The sequence below is a fragment of the Bos taurus genome, chromosome 24 (genome assembly GCF_002263795.3).
Source record: "Bos taurus isolate L1 Dominette 01449 registration number 42190680 breed Hereford chromosome 24, ARS-UCD2.0, whole genome shotgun sequence".
Taxonomy (NCBI): domain Eukaryota; kingdom Metazoa; phylum Chordata; class Mammalia; order Artiodactyla; family Bovidae; genus Bos; species Bos taurus.
The window spans coordinates 23,837,294-23,864,100 of NC_037351.1; the positions used below are offsets into that span (position 1 = coordinate 23,837,294).

Here is a 26,807-nt window from a genome sequence, read left to right on the forward strand (position 1 = left end):
GCCATTGACAGAAACTTTGGGTTTTCTAATTTTGAGCTATCATAAAGCTGTTATGAATAATTACACATAAGTTTCTTATGGACATATTTTTATTTATCTTGGACAAATACATAGAAGTGGAGTGCTGAGTCATACGATAAGTGTATACTTAACTTTTATAAGAAACTGCCAAACTGTTTTCCAAAAATTATTGACAATTCCACCAGCAGCATAGCAGTTACAGTTGTACTGTATGTGCGTGCTCAGTCACTTAGTCGTATCTGACTCTGCAACCCCATAGACTGTGGCCCGCTAGGCTCCTCTGTCTGTGGGATTTTTCAGGCAAGAATACTGCAGTGGATTGCCATTTCCTCCTCTAGGGGATCTTCCCATCCCAAGAATCGAACCCATGTCTCCTGTGTCTCTGGCATTGGCAGGTGGATTCTTCACCACTGAGCCAACTGGGAAGCCTATAGCTGTACTGTATTCTCACTAATACTGACTTCGCCAATTTTTAAAATTTTTGGCATTCTAGTGATTGTGAAGTTGTACTGCACTGTGAATTAAATACGCACTTTTCTGATGATTAATGATGTGGAGCATCTCTGTACATTCTTGTTAGTCATTTGTGTATTATCTATTGGAAAAGCCCAGTCTTATGCCCATTTTTTATTGGGTTGTTTTCCTGTTGTAAATTTTCTCCACACATTCCATATGTAAGTCATTTGTCAGATATGTATCTGTTTCCTCCCACTCTTGCTCGTGTTTTCGTTTATTATAATAGCTTATTGAGGCAAGTGAAATGTTTTGATATTGGTGAAGTCAAATTTATTTTTTCAATATTTCTCTCTCTCTCCCTTCCTTCTTTCCTGCCTGTTTTTTTTGTTTATTTAATTTTTTAAAGTGTATTTATTTTTAATTGGAGGATAGTTGCTTTACAGTGTTGTGTTGGTTTCTGCTGTACATCAACATGAATCAGCCCTAAGTATACATATGTCTCCTCCCTCTTGAACCTCCCTCCGACATCCCAGCCCATCCCACGCCTCTGTGTTGTCACAGAACACCAGGTTTGAGCTCCCTGTATCATTCAGCAAATTTTCACTAGCTCTCTGTTTTACATATGGTAATTTTTATGTTTCAATACTACTTAAAAACGTTTGCTCCTTGGACGAAAAGCTATGACCGACCTAGACAGCATATTAAAAAGCAGAGACCTTACTTTACCAACAACGTTCCATCTAGTCAAAACTACGGTTTTTCCAGTAGTCATGTATGGATGTGAGCGTTGGACTATAAAGAAAGCTGAGTGCTGAAGAATTGATGCCTTTGAACTGTTGTGTTGGAGAAGACTCTTGAGAGTCCCTTGGACTGCAAGGAGATCCAATCAGTCCATGCTAAAGGAGATCAGTCCTGAGTGTTCATTGGAAGGACTGATGTTGAAGCTGAAACTCCAATACTTTGGCCACCTGATGTGCAGAACCAACTCACTGGAAAAGATCCTGATGCTGGGATAGATCGAAGGCGGGAGGAGAAGGGGATGACAGAGGATGAGATGGTTGGATGGAATCATCAACGCAATGGACATGAGTTGGTGATGGACAGTGAAGCTTTGGCATGCTGCAGTCCACGGGGTCACAAAGAGTCAGACACAACTGAGTGACTAAACTGAGCTGAACTACTTTCCCAATTGCCTGCTTGTTTTTTAAAACTTTTTTTTTTCTATTATGTCCTGTCCTTTCTTGTTTGTGATTGAGAAATACAGCAGTTATTCATGCCATGTCCTCTATATGTAATATGTCCTTTTGTATCTGGCCGCTTAAAGATTTCCTCTTTAATTGGTTTTCTCTCTTTGATGTTCTCAGACATAGTTCTCTTTCTGTTTTTGTATTGTGTGAGATTTTTGAGCTTCTTGGATGTGTGAGTTGATGTTTCTCATGAGATTTTGAAATATTTTGGCTGTTATTTCTTCAAAGATTTTTCTCTCAAAATTTCCCTCTCTTCTCCTTCCAGACCCTCAACTTCACATATTCTGGACTTGATTATATTTTATTTTTTCCCTAGAATAATTTGAGAATCTGTTCTTTTTCTTCATTTTTATTTCTTTTCTTTAGATTGGATAAATTCTATCAATCTGCCCATTCATTCTTTACTCAGGGAAAGGTCTCTTCCTAAGTTCCCCCACCACCAGTGTATAACAAAACTAAAAGGAGCTTTGTTTTTCATTAAAAAAAAAAAAAAGTTAACAGTACTTTCTGTTCATCACACAGAGGCTTTGCAAGGAGAAGAAATTATTTCTAAACTTATGAGCGCTAGCTTATTCTACATTTTGGAAGAAAACCAGGATATTAAAAGGGGTAACGGAATGTGAGAAAAAAATATTGTGTTTGGGTAAGAGTTTTTCCTCAGAGAACTGACTTCAGATAAAGGCATGATACAATAATTTCAGTGATGGATGTAAAGGAATTACATATTAAAAGCAGAAGAGAAGGAAGAATGGTAGTGATAAAATCTTAAATTATAGGGCCTGTGCGAATAAACTGTGTAAGGATCTAATTCATTGAGTGAGGAGAGTTGGCAGTTAATGAACATAAACAACCCTTTGCCCACACAATCAGACCATCAATATTTTTTCTCAAAAGGAAGTTTCATGTTGCAGTCTCAACAAACCTCAACTCTGGTTAGGTCCAGAAGGATCCTACGCTTATGCATTAATTCTGAGCAAGGATGTTGGAGTTGGGCTGATTTTTAGAGAGAATGAGTCTCCTGCCTGAGTTTAATTCTTGAAATACTTACCCGATTTTTTATGCACAGTCTTTACAAGGTAGAGCTCTATCAACTTAATGTTTGACTAAAACTGTTAATTCATTTCATTATGGAGTTGTAGGTGAAAATGATCTTATATAACACCCTGCCATCTGGTTCTGGTTCATGTATTCAGTGAGAAATCTAAGGTTAGAGATTGATTAGTTTTATCTTAAAAATCACAGTTATCAGTCAGTCAAGCTGATAAATGTGTGACCAGAGACAGCAAGTTTAGTGACCTAAGTGTATCTATAATGTGTGTAACATGAAAAAGAAGCGGAAAGGAAAGTTGTAACTCATACCCTTAGTATTAGGATAGAGCAGTCATAAGAACTGATGGATTCTTGTTCTTTCTTGTGCTGCTGTAGTGCCGTGTCTTTTGTAGACTTTTAGTGCAAACTCTAACTTTACAATATTTCCTTTTCCCCACTTTACCATATGTAAAATGTTAATCCTAAACCATGGAGTGCTCTGGAAATTAATGAATAACTCATCTGGTAGGTTGAGAATGGCACATGTAGAAAAATGTTAAATGAGTCATTGCTCTCCTTGTTTCCCCATTTAATGAAGCAAAACAAATGCTTTGACTATAAGAAAAACTGCCTGCTTGTTAAATGTATATTAAAACCCTATTTTTAGAGGGCTGGACAACATGCCTGTATTAGGATATTTGGATAAGAGATCAATGTGTAATTTTTATCAGCTTGTTTTTTTTTTTTCTTTTCTTTTTTGGTCCTCTGAGTGTTACAGAGATGAAAAAATATATATATCTGTGTATGAAATAAAGAGGAAAAGTAGAATATAACAAAAAAATAGTCATGCCAAGTATGTGTGTTCACCATGGTCAAAGCAAAGTAAAATACATTAGAATATCAGCGCTGATATCTTGAAGGAACATTCGAACTTCACAAACAAGTGATGTGAAACTTTTGAGATGTCTCTGAGATACCCTTTTAGAAACACTTCTCTTCATTTCACCTCATTTTTAAATATAAAAACAACCTTCATGGTATTGTGTATACTCCCAAACCAGAGAGAAATAGTTTAAGTCCCAGCTCTCCCGCCTCTCACTTCTGTGCAGTGCAACATTTGATGTAACAACTTCTCTAAGCTTTGATTTCCTCATATATGAAATCAAGACAAGAACCCCTTTCAATTGATTGTTGTGAAGATTAAACAAAATGTGGCATCAAAAGTGCTTAGCATAGCCCCATGTTTGGTACATATATTTAGTGCTCAAAAATGTCAAAAAAAATATGTATTTTTTCCTATGTGGACTATTATTCTGCATATAGGATATGAACATATATGGGATAGACACATTGATAAATGAAACCTATGCCATTTTGACAGATAATGCATATTTGGAGGAGGATATTTTGAGATTTCATTTAAAGATATTTAAAAGACTTCAGTTTATATGAAGCTGTCTAAAATATTTACCATCTCTATGTGTTGACACTGAAACAAAAGGCTCAGACTGGAGGCAACAGCATTGCTTCCGTGTTCCTCAAGGTCAACTGAAATGAGAACATCAGTCTGTTCTCACTGAGGCCCCAAGCCTATTTTGTGTCTTGCATTTATGATCAGTGATTGCAGCTGTAATCCAGCTCAGCAGAGTCCTTAGAGGCCACAGGACTGCAGGTAAGCACTTTGGTGGGGCTTCATGGACAACTTCGCTGTGCTTCTGCAACCTTCAGTTGGTTCAGGACATGCCAGGATTAGAATCACCGAGGCACATCGGACTGAGTGGATTTTATGATGAGTACAACTTGAATGCCACAGTGAGAACATCAATCACTCTTCGCATGAGACTTCAATTTTCAGAAATGGAAGGTAGAAAATGAGGTTATTATGAGGATGATGGGGACCTGCTTTTATTTATTTATTTTCAGCAGGAGAAACCATGCTGAATTTAAGGAAGAACTTCAATGCATGAGTGGTTGGATATTATTTACACTGGGACACGTGGTATCTCTTTGAGAGGAGAATTTAAAATATATGTCAAAGTCACTTCTTAAGTGATTTAAGGTCTATGTAGAAACAAATGGATTAACTGATTTTCTGCCTTTTTTCTTTCTTTTTTTCATGATGCCATGGAACACTTCAACTTTTAAATTTTCTTAAAGTTTTGGTCTCATCTCTTAGGTTTATTTTTATTTGTTGCATTTTATGTTATAAATGATCATTTTATTTTAGTTTTCAGATTATTAGAAGGTTCATTCTATAATTCTCTGACATTTATCAATCTGTTGATTGAAGTTGGAGTGTTAGTGCTAGTAAAGCAGAATACTTTTTGTACATTCTGAATATCAAGGTTTACTATTCTGTATGTAACTGAGAACTGATGTCCTCTGTCTGCTTTATCTGTAGAGCTGAATAAAGGCCTTTATTTTGGCTACCCATGCCGACGTGAAAGCTGTGCTTTAGTAAACATCCCGGCTCCATGTGTCAACAAGATGATTGCACACATTGAGGATGTGGAGTCTAAAATACAGGAGCATCTGAAACGGGTAAGTCATATCTAACGTGCTGAAATTTTTGTATAGGGTCTATAGGTTTCCCTGGTTGGCTCAGTGGTAAAGAATCCACCTACCAAGCAATTAATGCCCATTCAATCCCTGGGTCAGGAAGATCCCCTGGAGAAGGAAATGGCGACCCACTGTAGTACTTGCCTGGGAAATCCCCTGGGCAGAGGAGCCTGGCGGGCTACGGTCCATGAGGTCATGAATGAGTCAGACATGACTGACTGACTAAAGAACAATAACATAGGGCCTATAAGGGTCCCCAGGAGTTATTTATTTATTTATTTTTAATGATTCTTGCACTTCTTTATAGAATCTTTGCTCAGTTGCACAATTTACTAATCTGGACATGTTTTTGATAGTGTCACTTCAGAAGGGTGAAATGACCTTATTAAATAGATTTTTTTTTTCTCCTGCATGTTTGTTCTTTATCCAGCGGCAATCATGCTAAGTAGTTATTTCCATAAGCCAACTTGACTAGTAAATTAAATAGTATTTACATCCTTTTCAGGGACACTAAACTGATTAGATGTTTAGATGAGTAAATTGGTGTATAAAAGGACAGAATGCCCTTTCTAATGAGTTATTTGGTTCTAAAGAAATACTTAAAAGGTCTGTTAAAAGAGAATATAATGATTCTTTGTCTTTTTAATGTTAAAATTTGCCTTTATTATTCTGAAGGTAATTCAATCTTGAAGTTACTATAACTATCACTTATTTTCAAAGGATAATTTAGGAATGATTGAAAACCTTCTCATACCTTTTATTCATATTACGTTTCTAAGTAATTAATACACAACTACACTGCCCAGATAGGAAGAAAAGTTTGCCAGAAATCTGTGCTATTCTTTTCCTTGATCACTGTTACTGTTTCTGGCTCTGAGAGAGTTCCAGTGGGCCTTTGTCATGCTTGATCTAAGGTGCTATTTCCTTTTAGAGGAGTTAGAGTGCAGAATTTAAGATCACAGCCCTAAGAGCTGCAACTTCTGTGAACTTAGATGAGAATGGTGATAATGATACCATGTTAGATAGCATATGACATGCACTCAATATATGTTGACTATGTATTGTTATTTTAATAACATTATTTATATCATTCTATGTTAGTATTTATATCTGTTGCTGCTTTGTTCCTCCAAATTAGAACACTCCTTCAGAAAATGCGTTGCAGGTCATCTGTCTGATGGTGGCCTGGGCCTTGAAGAGTATAAGTAAATAGAGAATTAATATTAATTAATATGATATGCTGGGACTTCTCAGGTGGCTCAGTGATAAAAGAATCCACTTGCCAATGCAGGAGACACAAGAGACTTGAGTTCAGTCCCTGGGTCGGGAAGATCACCCAAAGGAGAGATGGGTAACCCACTCCAGTATTCTTACCTGGAAAATCTATGGACAGAAGAGTCTGACGGGCTACAGTCCATGGGGTTGCAGAGAGTTGGAAACAGCTGAGCACAGACAGATAGAATATGATATGCTCTACACTTCACAAGTGTTTTAACTAACAATTATATGTTGCTAACATGATGAAAATAGATTGATAGGTGTGGATGAATAGTCAAAGGCCCCCACCTTTGGCCTCACACTGATAACTCCGGTCGATCCACAGTGGCATTAGAGTAGAAGTACTACGCGCCATAAATGCAACGTGCTTGAATCGTCCCCAGACCATCCCCCAAGCCTGGTTCGCGGAAGAATTGTCTTCGTGGAACCTGTCCCTGGTGCCAAAAAGGCTGGGGCCACTGCTGTAATATAACTCAGAACTATTGTTGAATGGTTACTGTTCTAACTGATAGATGGAGAAATAATAATTTTAAATAGTTTAGAGTCTTATTTATGGTCATAGGACAGAGTTGGGATTCGATCACACTCCCCTTGTTACCAAAGCCCATGTTCATTACCCATTCCTGCTAGGGATTCTGAGCGGTGAGCTAACTGTTAAAAACAATGGCTAATGGGCTAGCTAAAACAATGACCTTGTGCATGAGTGCTCAGTTGCTTCAGTTGTGTCCGACTCTTTGTGACCCTACGGACTGTAGTCCACCAGGCTCCTCTGTCCTTGGGATTCTTCAGGCAGGAATACTGGAGTGGGCTGTCATGCCCTCTTCCAGGGGATCTTCCTGATCCAGGGATCAAACCTAGGTCTCCTGCAGGCAGTTTCTTTACTGCTGAGCCACCAGGGAAGCCCCAAAATGACCTCACATAAAGTAATTCACAAAATAAGCTAAGTATTTTACAGCTTATCTTAAGGAAAATTGAAAAAAGCAGCCTTTTTCTGTAGATATATTATGTAAATAAGCCAGCTGCCATAAGTTTCTCCATCCATTCATAGATGTGTAAATGTAATTCTGAATCTTGAAAAGAAAATTCCTCAAAGTAGAGTTACTGTGAACATTTTACCTACATTTTGTATAAGTGTGAGAAAACATTGGAAAATGATGGAAATAATCACCTGGATATCTTCCCATACAAATAAGAGGTTTTGATTTGCTTTTCTTCTACCTTATACACCACACTGCCTAGACTAAAGATGATTTTATTTAATTTGAAATTATCTCTACTCAGTTGAAAGTATCTTTTTCATTTAATCAATACAAGTCATTAAGGTGCTACCATGACTTAAAAGAATGGCTCAAAGAGAAACTATTTAGAAATCATTCTTTAAATATAAAAAATTCATTGTACATAAGTAATAACTTTATCATTAATGGCAATAATAATATAGCTAATATTTATTAAGTGTTTACTGCATATCATAGGCTGTATTAAACACTTAATATACATAATTTTTGAATCCTTATGGAAATCTTGTGAGGTAGAAACTGCCAATATCCCCAATTATGGATGAGGAAAATGATTCCAAAAGTTGATTTCTCCTTTCTCCCAGAGCTAGTATCCAGACCAGGTGTGTCTCAGACCTAGGAACATCCTATTCACTACTATACTAAATAATCTCTCTGCTTAAGAGTGTATCAACTGTGAGGATGCAATAACATGAATGTTAAAAAGGCTTATAATTGGAAAACTTTGCTTTACTTATACCGTTTTGTAACTGTTTTTAATTCTGAAACCCTTGTATTTGATCATCTCATCCTCTTGATCAAATACTTTGAGTTCTTTCATTCTGCTAATTCTGTTTCATTTGAAACTTCAAACCTTAGATCACTGTTTCCCATTGTATCATACCAATATTTTTACTTCCTTGCCTAATCAATTCATCTCTTAAAACACTCACTAATTGATATATTTAGTCCTTTACTTCTTTATTCTGCCTTCCTTTTAGTCTGACGAAGTGCCAGATCTGATGAGCTCTTGTTAATGGTCCCCCATCTTCACTTCTACATCCAGGCTTCTGAATAGTGATGGAGAATATTACACAATAATCCATATTTGAGATATTATGCATTCATGGTCTCCAACCTCAATGGGACCTTTAATAGTGCTCTGAAATCATTCTATTTGTCAACCTGAACCTTCTCTAGTATTCTTTGGTGGCTTCTCCAGTCCTCTCTTTTGTTTAGGTTTCCAAATCCTCCTCCTCACTACTCTTTCATCTCTTACTCCTCAAAGAAAATAGGAGACAAAATAACAGAAATGCCTCAAACCCCCTTATCTCACCTATGAACATTCTTGAATTCCACAAACACAATCTCTTTGTCCTTCTGTGGAATATTTCCCCCTTCACCACAATGGCTCCCCCTTCACCTGCATTCCATCTTCTGCCTTTGCAAGGATCTTGTTCCAGCAGGCATTTTTCTCACCATCCTATCTTCCAGATCCCCTTTTTTTCTTAACTCACTCCTATCAACATTTAAAATATTGATTTTTCTCGTTTTCAGGAAATTTTTTTTCATTGCATGCATACTCTTAAATATATCCATCCCCCTTTCAGTTTCTCTTCTCATTACACTTAACATCTGAAAAGAGTTGCCTAAATTTATTATCTCTGATTCCTCACCTCCCAAATACTCATTCATTCTTTGCAGTCTGTATTTGGCCCCCATTATTCTAATGCCAAAGACTGCTCATACTACTGAACAATTGCACTCATCTCACACGCTAGTAAAGTAATGCTCAAAATTCTCCAAGCCAGGCTTCAGCAATATGTGAACTGTGAACTTCCAGATGTTCAAACTGGTTTTAGAAAAGGCAGAGGAACCAGAGATCAAATTGCCAACATCTGCTGGATCATGGAAAAAGCAAGAGAATTCCAGAAAAACATCTATTTCTGCTTTATTGACTATGCCAAAGCTTTTGACTGTGTGGATCACAATAAACTGTGGAAAATTCTGAAAGAGATGGGAATCAGACCACCTGACCTGCCTCTTGAGAAACCTATATGCAGGTCAGGAAGCAACAGTTAGAACTGGACATGGAACAACAGACTGGTTCCAAATAGGAAAAGGAGTTCATCAAGGCTGTATATTGTCACCCTGCTTATTTAACTTCTATGCAGAGTACATCATGAGAAACACTGGGCTGGAAGGAGCGCAAGCTGGAATCAAGATTGCTGGGAGAAATATCAGTAATCTCAGATATGCAGATGACACCACTCTTAATGGGTGGCTCAGAGGGTAAAGAGTCTGCCTACAATGCGGGAGACCTGGGTTCAATCCCTGGGTTGGGAAGATCTGCTGGAGAAGGAAATGGCACCCCACTCCAGTGTTCTTGCCTGGAAAATAGCATGGATGAAGGAGCCTGGTTTCAGTCTACAGACTACGGTCCATGGAGTCGCAAAGAGTCAGACACGACTGAGCAACTTCACTTTCATTTTATGGCAGAAAGTGAAGAGGAACTAAAAAGCCTGTTGATGAAAGTGAAAGAGGAGAGTCAAAAAGTTGGCTTAAAGCTCAACATTCAGAAAACGAAGATCGTGGTATCAGGTCCCATCACTTCATGGGAAATAGATGGGGAAACGGTGGAAACAGTGTCAGACTTTATTTTTGGGGGCTCCAAAACCACTGCAGATGGTGACTGCAGCCATGAAATTAAACGCACTTACTCCTTGGAAGGAAAGTTATGACCAACTTAGATAGCATATTGAAAAGCAGAGACATTACTTTGCCAACAAAGGTCCATCTAGTCAAGGCTATGGTTTTTCCAGTAGTCATGTATGGATGTGTGAAGAAAGCTGAGTGCCGAAGAATTGATGCTTTTGAACTGTGGCGTTGGAGAAGACTCTTGAGAGTCCCTTGGACTGCAAGGAGATCCAACCAGTCCATTCTAAAGGAGACCAGTCCTGGGTGTTCTTTGGAAGGACTGATGCTAAAGCTGAATCTCCAGTACTTTGGCCACCTGATGTGAAGAGTTGACTCATTGGAAAAGACTCTGATGCTGGGAGGGATTGGGGGCAGGAGGAGAAGGGGACAACAGATGATGAGATGGCTGGATGGCATCACTGACTCAACGGACATGAGTTTGAGTGAACTCCGGGAGTTGGTGATGGACAGGAAGGCCTGGCGTGCTGCAATTCATGGAGTCACAGAGAGTCGGACATGACTGAGTGAGTGAACTGAACTGAACTGAACTGATTCTAATGAAAATATCTTCAGAAAAGTAACTTGTTTTTTTCTGTTATCTGTTGCTTTATGCATGCGTGTACACACACACACATACCAGAACTTTGTGGCTAGAACAAGACATTTATAGTTTTAGCAGTTATACTTAAATCTTTGAGACATTTTACATCCAGGAGACATGTATGTACTTGAAGCCAAAGATAATGGTGGATTAAAAATTGCTACCCTGCTCCTTTCCATCTCCTTACCTTAACAGACAGTCTATTCTCTCAACCTTTAAACATAGACTTGGACTTGTGATTTGTTTTAAACAACAAATGTATCAGAAGAAGTGTCATACAGCTTCTAAGAAAAGTCTCAAGAGGCCCTGAAGCTTCTGCCTTTGCTCTCCTGGTGCCATAAGTTCACCAGGTAAAGAAGCATAATCTAGCCTCCTTGAAGATGAATGACCAAGTAGAGGGACAGGCCCAAGCTACAGCAGTCACAAAGCATCACTTGTGAGTGAGGTTGTCTTGAACAAACTATCCTAGTCAAGGGGCCAGATGACTGCATTAGTTTGAGGTCATATTAGTGACCAAAAAATCACACAGCTGAGCCCATCATACATTGGTGACTGACAAAATTATGAGCAAATAAAATGGGGATTGTTTTTAGCCACTGCGTTTAAGAATGGTTATTATGCAGCAGTAACTCTGCATTGTTGAATATGACCCTAAAGTATACAGGCATATCTGCATATTATGCCACAAATTGTGAGTAAAAGTGAGTAAATTGGAAAATTTGATTCTGTATATTGTTGAAAATGAAACTTGCTCCTTCTAATTTACATGCTTCATAATATACTTTTATATTTGGTAGGTAGTTCCATCCTTTTTTTTTTTTTTCATTTTTAAATGTCTTTGACTATTCTGTTTTAAAATTTATTTGGCTGCATTGGGTCTTAGTTGCAGCACGTGAGATCTTTGTTGCCTCATGCGGGATCGTTTGTTAAGGTGCATGGACTCTCTAGTTGTGGCAAGTGGGCTCCGGTGGTTGCAGCACACAGGCTCTCTAGTCGTGGCATGCAGGCTTAGGTGCTTGGCAGCCTGTGGGATCTTAGTAACCAATCAGGAGTTGAACCTGTGTCCCCTGTATTTTAAGGCAGATTTTTAACGACTGGACAGCCAGGAAAGTCCCTAAACTCTCACATACATGGGTAATGAAATGATTACTTATTTTAGTCTGTTTTATATTTGAATAATGACACTCATGTGTGCATGCGTGCTAAGTTGCTTCAGTTGTGTCCAACCCTTTGCGACCCTATGGACCACAGCCTGCCCGGCTCCTCTGTCCATAGGATTCTCCAGGAAAGAATACTGGGGTGGGTGGCCATTTCCTCCTGCAGGGGAATCTTCCCGACCCAGGGATAGAACCTGCATCTCCTGCGACTCCTGTGTTGACAGGCAGTTCTTTATTGCTAGCGCAGTTGGGAAGTCCAAAGAAACTCATACCAAATTTCGTTTTTCTCTTTTATAATATTGTGGAGAAAAGATATATATGCCTTCAATTTATTATTATATTCACTTATGTTCATTCCAGTATTTCTGTTATATCTGAATAAATTCTTATTTTTCATGTTATAAACTTCTTTCAAATATTTGGATACTCTTTTTTGTCCTTGTATTTATAAATGATAAACCAGACTGATTACTGGTTGCTGGCATAAGTTTTTGTTGTTTTTTGTTGCTGTTATTATTTGTTTGATTTTTAGCAACTATCAGAGTCTGCTTACCTCAAAGGCTTTTGTCCAGCATATAAAAATTTCTACTCAGGCTCTTTGTAAATAGGAAGTAGTATGCTTAGGCAAGAAAGTTGTAGGCCTTTCCTTTTGCCTTAATAAGCTTACTTTTGGGTTCATAGCCCCTTATAATCTTTTCACTCATTTGTTCATCTGCTTTTGTGTTCCCGCATGGACTTATTTGCATCTATCTATGTAAGATTCTGCCGGTTGGGGAGGCTCTATTTTGCTTCTCTCTAGAGCAATAACTTACGTTCTTAGATATTCTCTCCAACTTGGGCATATCTCCAATGTGATCAGAGAATTTTTCTCATGGCAATGTCTAAAGGGTAACTTTTTGGCTGTGTATTCTGGATTCTTTGGATGGAAAGCAGCAGACTGCCGTGACCTATCTCATCACAGGCAGCCCCTCCATTATTTACTTTGGTTCAGTTCAGTTCAGTTCAGTTGCTCAGTTGTGTCTGACTCTTTGTGACCCCATGGACTGCAGCATGCCAGGCTTCCCTGTCCATCACCAACTCCCAGAGTTTACCTAAACTCATGTCCATTGAGTTGGTGATACAGTCCAACCATCTCATCCTCTGTCGTTCCCTTCGCCTCTTGCCCTCAATGTTTCCCAGCATCAGGATCTTTTCTAATGAGTCAGTTCTTCACATCAGGTGGCCAGAGTATTAGAGTGTCAGCTTCAGCATCAGTCCTTCCAAAGAATATTCAGGACTGATTTCATATAGCACTGACTGGTTTGATCTCCTTGCAGTCCAAGGGATTCTGAGTCTTCTCCAGCACCACAGTTCAAAAGCATCGATTCTGTGGCACTCAGCTTTGTTTATAGTCTAACTCTCACATCCATACAAGACTACTGGAAAAACCATAGCTTTGACTAGACGGACCTTTCTTGGCAAAATAATGTCTCTGCTTTTTAATATGCTGTCTAGGTTGGTCATTACTTTTCTTCCAAGGAGCAAGTGTCTTTTGCTTTCATGGCTGCAGTTACCTCCTGCAGTGATTTTGGAGTCCAAATAAATAAATAAATAAATAAAGTCTGCCACTGTTTCCACTGTTTTCCCATCTATTTGCCATGAAGTGATGGGACCAGATGCCATGATCTTAGTTTTCTGAATATTGAGCTTCAAGCCAACTTTTTCACTCTCCTCTTTCACTTTCATCAAGAGGCTCTTTAGTGCTTCTTTGCATTCTGCCATAAGGGTGGTGTCATCTGCATATCTGAGGTTATTGATATTTCTCCTGGCAGTTTTGATTCCAGCTTGTGCTTCATCCACCCCAGCGTTTCTCATGATGTACTCTGCATATAAGTTAGATAAGCAGGGTGTCAATATACAGCCTTGACGTACTCCTTTTCCTATTTGGAACCAGTCTGTTGTTCCATGTCCACTTCTAACTGTTGCTTCCTGACCTGCATACAGATTTCTCAAGAGGCAGGTCAGGTGGTCTGGTATTCCCATCTCTTGACAAATTTGTTGTGGTCCACAAAATCAAAGGCTTTGGCATATTTCAATAAAGCAGAAGTAGATAATTTTCTGGAACTCTCTTTCTTTTTCTATGATTCAGTGGATGTTGGCAATTTGATTTCTGCTTCCTCTGCCTTTTCTAAATCCAGTCATGTCTGACTCTTTGTGACCCCATGGACTGTAGCCTACCAGGGTCCTCTGTCCATGGAATTCTTCAGGAAAGAATACTGGAGTGGGTTGCAATTTCCTTCTCCAGGGAACCTTCCCAACCCAGGGATCGAACCCAGGTCTCCCACATTGCAGACAGACACTTTACCGTGTGAGCCACCAAGGAAGCATTTACTTTGGTTATCAGCAGCTTATTCTCACATACTGGGAATTTTTCATGAGTTCCACACAGAAACTTTTCACCTTCCCTGAAATGGTCTCCACTTGTTTCTTTTTTAAAAAATTTATTTATTTCTTTTTAATTGGAGGATAATTGCCTTATAATATTGTATTGATTTCTGCCATACATTAACATGAATCAGCCATAGGTATACATACGTCCTTTCTCTCTTGAGCCTCCCTTGCACCTCCCACTCCATCCCACCCCTCTCTGTTGTCACAGGGCGCTGGGTTTGAGCCCCTTGCTTCACAGAGCAAAGTCCCACTGACTATCTGTTTTATATATGGTAATGTTTATGTTTCAGTGTTACTCTTCCAATTCATCACTTCCTCTCCTTCCCCACTGTGTAGTCTGTTCTTTATGGCTGCATCTCCATTACTGCCCTGCAAATAGGTTCATCAGTATCATTTTTTTAGATTGCGTATATATGTATTAATATGTGATATTTATTTTTCTCTTTCTGACTTAGTTCACTCTGTATATTAGGCTCTAGGTTCATCCATCTCATTAGAACTAACTCAAATGTGTCCCTTTTAATGGCAGAATAATATTCTATTGTGTATTTGTACCACAACTCCTTTATCCATTCATCTGTTGATGGATATCTAGGTTGCTTCCATGTCCTTGCTTCCACTGGTCTCTTCTGAGTTATACTTTTCTTTGCTCCATTTTTACCATCAGTCTCATCTGATTACTCTGTTTCTGAAAATTCTCAAATATATTGTCCAGTGATCTTACTTATGTGCCTGTATATTTTTCTCCAAAATTTTGGTGTGATATGGGAATTGAGATCACATATGTCTGATTTAAACTGTTGAATTGGATATTATCCATGAAATCCATAACACTCTGGCTATATATTCTGTGTTTTTGGTAGTTTGTACCTTTTATAGCCCAAGGTAGTGTTAGAATACATCTGTACAACATAACTCCTACCAAGGATTTTATAATCCAGCAGCGGGATAATTCTACGAAAAACTAAATATTTGTAAACTTAACATGTAATTATGTGGTTTCCACTTTATGGTAGGATATTGAAATTTAATGGATAGTATGCACTTCCGATTGTGTGGAAAGTCTGTTAGGAGAAAATGGAATTTGAACTGACTGTTAGGGTAAAGGTAAAGTTCAGAAACAGGTGAAGGGTGAGAACAGTTAGGTGAGACTGATAACAAAAGCATAAGGCTAGCTAAGATAAGGGTATGCTTGTTGTGGAAACAACAGAGTATAATTTGACAGGAACAGGAGAATGTAAAGTAGAGTGTTTACAATTTTGTCAGTGAGTTAAGGTGTTAGTTAAATCTATTATTGATTTGAGATGTTAAAAATTTGACTTTCATCTTTTATTTTGACAGTTTGAAACTTCTTTGGAAGAATGGTAAGAACATTTCACACTTCTTTTACATTTTTATGTTCAAATTTTTATGATTAATCTGGTGTAGGTAAGTTTATTTCAAAAGAAAAAAGATATTGAGAGCAGAATTTTATGTTATGTATTAATATTTATTTTTAAAAATGTAAGAATCAGGATGTCACTGGAAATAACAGAATAGGAATCTCCAGGGCTCTGTCCTATCATAAAAGCATCTATAACTTTTGGCAAAAATTGGTCAGAGTCACCTTCTGCAAAAATCTGAAATCTAGTTCAAAACTTGCAACAATAAGGGGAAAAGTTAATGCAGAAGGAGTGGCTGTCTTGCCTGAAGGAAGGGCTGTGGCATTTGAAATGTCCCACTTGCCATCTTCCAACTCTCAGATCAGTGGTGGTCATGAAGCAATAGCCTGAACTTGTGCAGATTGCTAGTGCCAGATGGAACAATATACATCTTATTCTCAAAGAATTATAGTTCAGTGTTTTGACAAGTCTGATGATTCCCTAAAGGGACTAACACAAAGATTGACTTTGTTTTTCCTGAGTTAGAGAAATTACAGAGCTGGAGCCACCTCCAGGCAGTGTTTGCTGAAAGTATTTAAGGTCATATACTTGTCACCAGTGTCTGAGATTGTGGATAATTTGGGACAGACACTGAAAATATCAGAATGCCTGGGAATGAAGAATTTGGGGAAAGAGATATTATAAATGGGAGAATATGATTTTTCAAAGTTCTCATTTATATTGGAGAATTAAAAAATGCACAAATATGAACAGTGTTGGACATATGCTCAGGAAAGCCCAAGAAGACTTAATCTTTTATCTCTGGCTAGCCTTAGGATCTACACAGGCAAGAATTGAAGGTAGAGGCAGAGTTATAAACATCCTGAATAAGCATGAAAGAAGTACTCCAACTAAGAGCCAGTCTGCTAAGATTGGGAGCAAGCGTATAGTTTTCCCTTTTTCTTTTCTTTTTTTTTTTCCTGACCTCAAATATTTAAGGTAACTTGGATAAAACTCAAGTTCACCAATAAGCTAAGAAACACTTTGGTGACCCCAAGTGAAAAAGAATGTGATATTAATACTACAGTAAGTGTTTGGAAGAATCACTAAACAAACAAAAGCAACCCACAACAAACATCAAAAATAAACACAATAGAGGGATGGTAATCTTATTTTCATATCACATTGAGTACTCAAAATTTCCAGGTTTTTATAAAAATTATGAGGCAGGGGAAGAATAAAAGAAAATTTACTCCCATTATTAAGGGGAAAAACAAATGAAGAAAATACTCTGAGGAAGCATGACATTGTGCTTAGTGGACGAAGACTTTAAATCAACTGTCTCAAATATCCTCAAAGGGATAAACTGTGGACAAAAATACAACAAAACCAGGAGATTAATGTCTCAACAAATATAGAATATCAATGAAGAAAAAGAAATTATAAGGAAGATCCAAATAGACATTTTGGAGCTAAAAGGTACAATAACTGAAATGAAAAACTAGAGATGTTCATCAGCTGAGGAGGAAACCTAGAAAATTCATATATATAAATAAATTAGACAGCATGCTATAAAAAACCAGAGAGCCAATTTGTAATCTCTGGAAGTAATTAAAAGTACTTTGAGATGAATGAGAATCAAAACACTGTGTATCACAACTGAAGAGATGAAGTAAAAGCAGTGCCCAGAGAAAAATTCATAGCCATAAATGATTATACTAAAAGAAAGACACCTAATCCAGTAACCTAACTGTATGATCTAAGATCAAGAACAAAACAAGGATAGCCATCTTGCCACTTTTATTGAACATTGGAACCCTCATACAATGCTACTGGGAATGAAGATGTGGACCAACCGCTGTGAAAATGTTCACTGTTTCCTCAAAAAGCTAAACCTAGAATTACCATATGACCCAGCAATTCCACTCTGATATATGTACCCAAAAGATTTCAAAACCAGTGTTCACCCAAAAACTTCTGTATAAATGCTTGTTATCATCAGTATTCACAATAGCCAAAAGGTAGAAACAACCTCAAATCCTTCAATGGACTCATAGATTAATAAACAATGGTGTATCTGTACAATGGAATATTATTCAATTATAAAAAGTAATGAAGTTCTGATACATGCTACAACATGGGTAAAATGAAATATTCTGCTTTGGTATTAGTTATTTTCTTGTGACTTTTATCAGAGGAAGTGTGCTTCTTTTTATACACATTGGAAGGGGCTGCACTAGTGACTCAGTGGTGAAGAATTCACCTGCCAATGCAGGAGATGTGTTCAATCCCTGATCCAGGAAGATCCCACATGCCCTGGAGCAACTAAAGTCTATGTGCCGCAACTACTGATCTTGTACTCTAGAGCTAGGAAATGCAACTACTGAGCCCATGTGCAGCAATAAAGATGTAGCACAGTCAAAAATTGAGTAAATATAAAATAAATACAATTAAAACTAGTCTAGTATTCAAGAATTGGACCAGATAAATACTGATAATGAGAAATGTTTCGTTATTCAATATATGGAACTTTCACTAGCAAAGTTCTTCAGAAAAGAAAATTTGGATATTTTTCTAAAACATTATTAACTTCAAATATGAAATCATGTTTTTGCTCCTTACATTTTGCATTGTCTTCCCAGAAACTGCTAAACTGTAATTGGAGAAATAACTCTCAAATTATTTTCAGTAAGTTCTCTTTTTTTTTTCCTGATAGCAACTTTCTCAGAAGAGACTAATATCATTTAAAAAAAATACTGGTTTACTATCTCTCAAAAAATTTCAAGTCATTTTAACAAATTCTAAATTACTGTTAATCTACCATGAAGTATAAATGTCATTACCAATTAGAATTTTGCTATTTTAATTTCTTAAGTAGTACCATTATCATGTATAGTAAGTGTCACTGTAGACATTTAAAACTCATTGTAAAAACATCACCTAAAATTTGTTTGACTAACTTTAAGTACTGCTGCTGCTGCTGCTAAGTTGCTTCAGTCGTGTCCGACTCTGTGCAACCCCATAGATGGTAGCCTACCAGGCTCCCCGGTTCCTGGGATTCTCCAGGCAAGAACACTGGAGTGGGTTGCCATTTCCTTCTCCAATGCATGAAAGTGAGACTTGAAAGTGAAGTCACTCAGTCGTGTCCAACTCTTAGCAACCCCATGGGCTGCAGCCCACCAGGCTCCTCTGTCCATGGGATTTTCCAGGCAAGAATACTGGAGTGGGGTGCCATTGCCTTCTCCAAACTGTAAGTACAGTCCTTCTTTATTAATTGATTGCTTCTTTTCTGTTATAAAGGAGCAGAACTTCTTTCACAGAAGACCTGAAAAAAGATCTGAGTGTTGTTACACTAGTGAAAGAGCCCAAACCAGAAGAATTGAGAGGTAAAACTGTAACTCATACTACATAAGCAGAATTACATTTAAAAGCTCATTAGCTTTTCATTTATGTATTTCTGATATTCACAAGAGTCATGTATGAGTTTTATAATTCTTATAAGTGTCTAGCAGAAGAGCCTTCTGTACTGTTTGATTAAATACTTGTTCAACAAATATGTATTAATTACTATAATATACTATATACTGCTCTAGGTCCTTCCCTGTCTACTTCTCAGGAAGTGAATGGTAATCCAGTACTGTCCATTAGGACTTTCTGTGATAATAGAAATATGTTTTGTCTCATTGTCCAGTAGGGTAACTACTAGCCACATGTAGCTGCGAGCACTTAAAATGTGGTGACACTGAGGAATTTAAATGTTAAGTTTAACTTTAACTTGCATTTAAATGTAAATTAATCACATGTGGTTCATGGCTACCATATTGGACATTACAGCTCATATATATATATATATATATATATATATATATATATATATATGGTTCAGTTCAGTTTAGTTGCTCAGTTGTGTCCTGCTCTTTGTGACCCCATGAACCACAGCACGCCAGACCTCCCTGTCCATCACCAACTCCCAGAGTCCACCCAAACCCATGTCCATTAAGTTGGTGATGCCATCCAACCATCTCATCCTCTGTTGTCCCCTTCTCCTCCTGCCCTCAATCTTTCCCAGCATCAGGGTCTTTTCAAATGAGTCAGCTCTTCACATTAGGTGGCCAAAGTATTGGAGATTCAGCTTCAACATCAATCCTTCCAATGAACACCCAGGACTGATCTCCTTTAGGATAGACTGGTTGGATCTCCTTGCAGTCCAAGGGACTCTCAAGAGTCTTCAACACCACAGCTCAAAAGCATCAATTCTTCAGTGCTCAGCTTTCTTTACAGTCCAACTCTCACATCCATACATGACCACTGGAAAAACCATAGCCTTGAAGACTAGCCTTCTAGCACAATTTTCAAATATAAATGTATAAAACTTTTATACTGGTATAAAAATTTGTATTAAAAATTATTTCAACATATTTGAATATATCTTTAACATTATTTTAAACACTTCTTCCTACTTATGCAACAGAACTTTGTTAAATGCCTTCCTTTAGTGAAGGATAACTAATAAACTCAGGACTCTGTAAAAGCATGAACATTTTGTATTTGCCTTTTATAATGAAAGTGAAAATCTGATTCAATTATTTCTTAAGTTTTCAGTGACAAATTCTAGGAGAAAATATCAATGTATTAATGGTCACAATAACTAATTCCAATTATGTTTATTATAAACATGTATATTTTACTCTAAAACACAAGGCAGTATCAGGATGAGGAACATTTATTGTAATTGTTTCCACTGATAAAAATGGGGTTTTCCAGGTGGCTCAATAGGTAATGAATCCACCTTCAAGGCAGGGATATGCAGGAGATGTGGGTTTGATCCCTGGGTCGGGAAGATCCGCTGGAGGAGTGCATGGCAACCCTCTCCAGTATTCTTGCCTGGAGAAACCTATGGACAGAGGAGCATGAGTCTTTCCATAGGGTTGCAAAAAGTCGGACATGGCTGAAACGCCTGAGCACACCCACACCCTAATAAAAATGCAGGTGGTTGCTCACTTATTCAACATGAAACAAAAAAACTAATTGAGATGGTATTCTGGAAAAAAATCCAGAGAGATGTTAAATAGAATTGGAGACACCTTAAGTTATACACCTGGAGAAGGCAATGGCAACCCACTCCAGTACTCTTGACTGGAAAATCCCGTGGACGGAGGAGCCTGGTAGGCTGCAGTCCATGGGGTTGCTAGGAGTCGGACACGACTGAGCGAATTCACTTTCACTTTTCACTTTCATGCATTGGAGAAGGAAATGGCAACCCACTCCATAGCATTTGTTTTAGACTGCTATTGTAGAAACAGTATAAAAGACATCTTGTATAATGGACACCTTTGGTAAAACACATATATATCTAATCAGAAGTGCTTCAATTTTAAGTGGCATTAACTCCATCATATCTTTCCAACTGAAGCCCTGTTATAGAAATTGAATGAACGCTGATTGGAGAACAGTGTTTAATAAGTATGTTGTAATAAAAAACAGACCGTTTATTAGAAGATAAAGTGTCTAAGATATTGTGGAATTTGAAAAATAAAGACAATAGACCAAATAAATAGAGCCCAAATAAAAGATCAGGCTGGAAAAAGTTAATTTTGTGCATTACAATAGAAAAACCTGTTTCTCAGGAATTCTTTTTAGGCATATGCTGAATTTCTTTAACAAGCCCACTAGGTTAGAAATAAAAACTGTGTGAGTGGTGAGCTTGTACTAATAACCATTATGTAATACTATTTTCCAGCAAAAAGTAATGTCTTTATTGTTCAAAAGAAAGAGAAAACAAAATAAAAGAAAGTTTACTGTTAGTTGCCTTTCTTCCTGATCCAGTTTCACTGTTTGTCCTCCAGCCGCAGCTCTTTAGAGGCTTTGCCTTTTTTGACACTCTGTTTATATCTTTTTGTCATGTCACATTTTGGCAAAAGCCACTGTTTACAAGTATGAATCTCACCAGAATAGGAGTCATATCCATCTTTCTTACTGACCAACCTCCAGGGAGAGAGCATATTGTCTAGAATGTAACAGGCTCTCTACCCATTTCTTGCATAAATAGATGAATGAATACCCGTGTTAATCATTTTGTTAACATTAAACCTTATCATTCCAGAGCTGTGAAGCAGGAGTCCCAAATGTTTCTCATAAAGGAGTTAATTTGTATTATAACTGAATAAATAGAATTTGTAAACGATGATGAATTTCTGGCAAGGCTAACTAGGGATGTTATTATCTGATAAGATAAAGAATATAAAGTGTCTTGTTCCTAAGAACCATCTGAGGATTTTCAGTACTTATCTGATGTAATCATTAGGGTTTGCTTTTCCCATAGAGTGGGAGAAAACAGAAGCATATTTTCAAAATAAAGCTCTATAATACAGCTTGTGAATGGAACATGTTTTTTTTTCCACTCAAAAATATTATGTGTGAAGCTAGTGGTTGAGACTTAGTTACTCTGATTGTCATAAAATATCCATTTCAAAATCTGTCTTCAAAGGTTATAATTAATGTTATGATTGTATTATAATGAAACTTGTCTTTACAAGGCTCATTCATTTTTCTAAAATTCTCTTGGTAAATATATAAATATTAAAAGATAGCAATACAACTGGTTCCCCAGCTCCGCCCCCCCACTACCATCCAGCTTACAGACTGATTTTATTAGCAAATATGAATACATATTTCCCTTTTAAGATGAAAAGTGTCCTGAATTGAAGCAAAAAATGGAAACATTGCTATCGGAGGCCATCCATCTCATTAAAAGTCTGGAGACCGATCGGGCAGAAGCTGAAGAAGCTTTACAACGACAAAAATCAAGAAAGAAAAGGATTACCACACAAATTGATTCTTGGTCAATCTGGAAACTTCAAGAAATCCCCTTAGCTGTGCAGAACGGTAATAATCAGGATTTTTCATATTGTCATTTAGTTTATTGGAGAGGCATGGATGATTAATTGACCTCTGAATTAAAAAATTACTTGTGCTTAAAGTGAGCATATTATATTGCATGCAAACCAGTGTATATTTGAAACATACTATTAGTGATAATGCTGTGTTTGCAGACATAAATTGGGACTTCACTGAACAAACCTGGACCAGCTGTCATTTGGTATTTGTTGGAAATTCCATTGAATTTATGGTACCCAAGGAGCATGCAAACATTTGGCACATATTTCCTGTAATGACTATAATACTTCATTTACTAGAAATTTAAAGTGATTGCCAGTTGGTGGCATCAGCTACATATTTAAACCTAGGAAAATGAGAGACATCTAAGTGATATTTTAGGAATTACATGCATCTTCTTTTGTGACTTCAATGGTAAATTCACATTGGGAACTTCTAGCAAGCACAGAAACCTAGGATGTTTCCAAAAGTCATGTAGAGTGCACTGGGACAACCCAGAGGGATGGTACGGAGAGGAAGGAGGAGGAGGGTCAGGATGGGGAACACGTGTATACCTGTGGCAGATTCATGTTGATATATGGCAAAACCAATGCAATATTGTAAAGTTTAAAAAAAAAAAAGAACTAAAAAAAAAAAAAAAACATGAAAAAAAAGTCATGTAGATAACACGTTTAAAAGGGAAAACTCTATATTTTAAATTACAGAAGGAGGGACATGTGATCAAGTGTTAAATAATCTAAAGGTTTTGGATTTTTCATTTTCAAATGTGGTATTTATCAAGCACACCAGACTACTTGATCCTTCTGAGGCTGGAAGCTTTTCTATGTTCTCATAGGGTAACAGCTTTAATTCAGGGTCCACATGCTTTATAAATGGGTGACATTAGGATTCTTATATAACCCATAATTTAAACCAAAACACCGAGAGAAAAAAAGATGATATTAGTTACTGCTGTTAGTCACATTCTTCAGGCAATAGAAGTAACATGTCTAAATCGCAGATGTGTGACAAGAAACTCTCTTTATCCAAAGGAGAGGGTAATGAGCTACTGCTCTTTCTTCTGATGACTCTCCTTGATACTGAGCTGTTTGTATTCTCTATAGAAGTCAGTTAGACTTCAACTGCTTTTGTTGCCTCTGTTAGGATTCTTGAAGTTATACTGGTTCTAGACCAGTGAATTAGACCATTACTAATTTCTTAGCTTGAGTTTGATATCTAAATCTTTATAAGTTTTAAATATGGGTTTTTATTTCTTTGAAGTTGTTATTTTTCTACCCGGAGTCCAGATAATGAGTTTTCTATTCACGTGTATTTAAGTCCAAAATTGTTAACATACTTTTAATAGCTAATTTAATTTATTTACTGGTTTTGAATCTCTTTTCTCTTTCTTCTTGAGTCAGTTTTCATCATTTGAGCCTTCTAAATAATTTGTCCATGTCACTGTAATTGTCTTATTTGCTTGCCCAATCTTCTTCCTAATAACTGTTTTGATATTTATAATAGCAGTAAAGATGACATATCTTTTGTACTTGATTTTGGTAATTTGTACTTTCTCACTCTCTTTTCTTCCCATCTTGGTTTATCAAAAGGCACAACAATTTTGTTGATCTATTTAAAAAGTCAATGTTTGCTTGATTTCTCATGTATTTTTTAGCTTCGGTATAATTGATTTCTTCTCTAATTTCCTTTCTCATGCTTTCTTTGGGAGTTATTTAATGTACTATTTTTCTCTTCATAAAGTGGAAGCCTTGATTATTTGTTCAATACCTTTCTTCTTTTCTAGAGTAGACATCTAAGAACTGAAGTTACTTTTAGAACTTTATTAGTTGGATTTCATACATATTCATATGCTATGAGCTTATTTTAATTAGGTAAAATATATTAAAAATTATTTTTGTGATTTCTTTTTGTATCTATTATTTATTTAGACATTGCTGTTTAGTTTGAAATTATTTAGGGATTTTTTGCAATTTTTCCCCAACTTTTTTTAAGTTTTATTTATTTTTTTAAAAATTTTTTAAAATTTTATTTTATTTTTAAACTTTAAATAATTGTATTAGTTTTGCCAAATATCAAAATGAATCCATCACAGGTATACATGTGCTCCCCATCCTGAACCCTCCTCCCTCCTCCCTCCCCATACCATCCCTCTTGGTCGTCCCAGTGCACTAGCCCCATTGAAACTTTTTTTCTTTTGATTTCTAATTTAATTTAGAAACATTTTATTCACATTAAAATTGTTTAGAATAAAAATTATTCAGCATTTTAAATATTTTGGAGAATATTCTGTGTTTGGTCAAAATTAATGTACATTCTGTTGTTTGGTAAAGTGTCTATAAATGTGTTAATTGGTTGATGGTGCTGTTTAAGGCTTCTCTCTCTGATTTCTCTGTGTAGTTGTTTATTGAGTTGTTATGAGTTGGGTGTTGAAATCTCCAACTATGGTTTCTCTGGTGAATCTGAGAAGAAACTAATGATACCAAAACTTTTTCAATTGCCAGGTTTTGTTCATTTATTTTAATTTTTAAAAAATCTTGAGTAAAAGACCCTGATAAGCTTTAAATAAATTAAGAAATGCACTACAACCAACATTTAAGTTTGGAATGGGATTTTTTTGGCGATTAGGCATCAGTGACAGATTTAGCCATGAGGGAATCCCTGAAATCCTAATATCCTTCTGTTCCCATTTTGATCCATCTATTTGGTACAGGAGACTGGGGATAAAGCCTGAGTCTCAACCAAATGACAAGTCCGGTTAGAAGTCATTACATGAAACTGAGAGTCCAAAGGTCTCCATTCCAGCATTAAGCATGAATCATGGGTAAATCTATTGCTGCAGTTGAATAGCAAAGAAAGTTGCTTGTTTCACTTAGTTAGTGGAGAAAAGCAGATAGTATTCCAAGAATTCTTAAAATACTGATCTAAATGGATTTGGGACTGATATTGGAGAAGGCAATGGCAACCCACTCCAGTATTCTTGCTTGGAAAATCCCATGGGTGGAGGAGCCTGGTGGGCTACAGTCCATGGGGTCGCTAGCAGTTGGGCACGACTGAGCGATTTCATTTTCACTTTTCACTTTCATGCATTGGAGAAGGAAATGGCAACCCACTCCAGTACTCTTGCCTGGAGAATCCCAGGGACGGGGGACCTGATGGGCTGCCATCTGTGGGGTCGCACAGAGTCGGACACGACTGAAGCGACTTAGCAGCAGCAGCATTCCTGCTGTCTTTGAGTCTGAAAATACACAGTGGAGAATATCATTTAAATGTTCTGTGGGCTGGTGGTTAAGCTAGGCGTCTTCAGGAACAAAGACAGATGTTCTTTTTTGAAAGACTGAAAATTCGATCTAGGTATCAGGGAACTGTCTCAGAGTCTCAAGATAAGAAATAGCCCAATATCAAATATCATAAAACACAAGAATACAGATTCGGTAAGTGTGAGTTAGTAGAAACAGACAGCGTAATCTTACTCAAAAAGTTTTCAGATATTGGATTGCACATGACATTATAAAATGATTTTATTTAATGGGCTTCCCTGATGGCTCATGGTAAGAATCCTCCTGCTAATGCAGGACACCCAGACTCAATCCCTGGATTAGGAAAATCCCTTAGAGGAGGAAATGGCAACCTACTCCAGTATTCTTGCCTGGAAAAATCCCATGGACAAAGGAGCCTGGCAGGCTACAGTCCATGGTGTTGCAGAGAGTTGAACATGACTTAGCAACTGAGAATATTTAATATGTTTTATGAAATAAAGAGAAGTCTGAAAATAAAAGCAAGGACTAAGAGACTATTTTTAAAAGAAAGAAAAATGGAAATAAAAAAGACTTATTAGAAATTAAAAATCTACTACTTGAAATTAAAGACTCAATAACTGGTTAAATGGTCTGTTAGACTAAGGAACAGAAAAGTAATAAATATAAATCTAGAAAAATTTACATGAAATGCATCAAAGGTACACAAGGAGAAGGAAAATATGAATTAAATACTTAAAGACATAGAGTATAACATGAAAAAGGATGATGAATATCTAACAGAAGATAATTACAGAGATAATGATGATAATACTTAATGGG

The 26,807-nt window shown here is 37.0% G+C and overlaps 1 protein-coding gene across 1 annotated transcript in view; it reads left to right on the plus strand.

Moving 5' to 3' along the window:
• Window positions 1–26,807, plus strand: part of CCDC178 (coiled-coil domain containing 178) — a 410,587-nt gene that overhangs the window by 51,673 nt on the left and 332,107 nt on the right. The window contains exons 4-7 of the mRNA XM_024984506.2: window positions 5,155–5,294; window positions 15,815–15,837; window positions 19,135–19,220; window positions 22,519–22,719. Of these exons, the coding sequence (XP_024840274.1) occupies window positions 5,155–5,294; window positions 15,815–15,837; window positions 19,135–19,220; window positions 22,519–22,719 (450 nt within the window). The remainder of the gene's footprint in view (window positions 1–5,154; window positions 5,295–15,814; window positions 15,838–19,134; window positions 19,221–22,518; window positions 22,720–26,807) is intronic.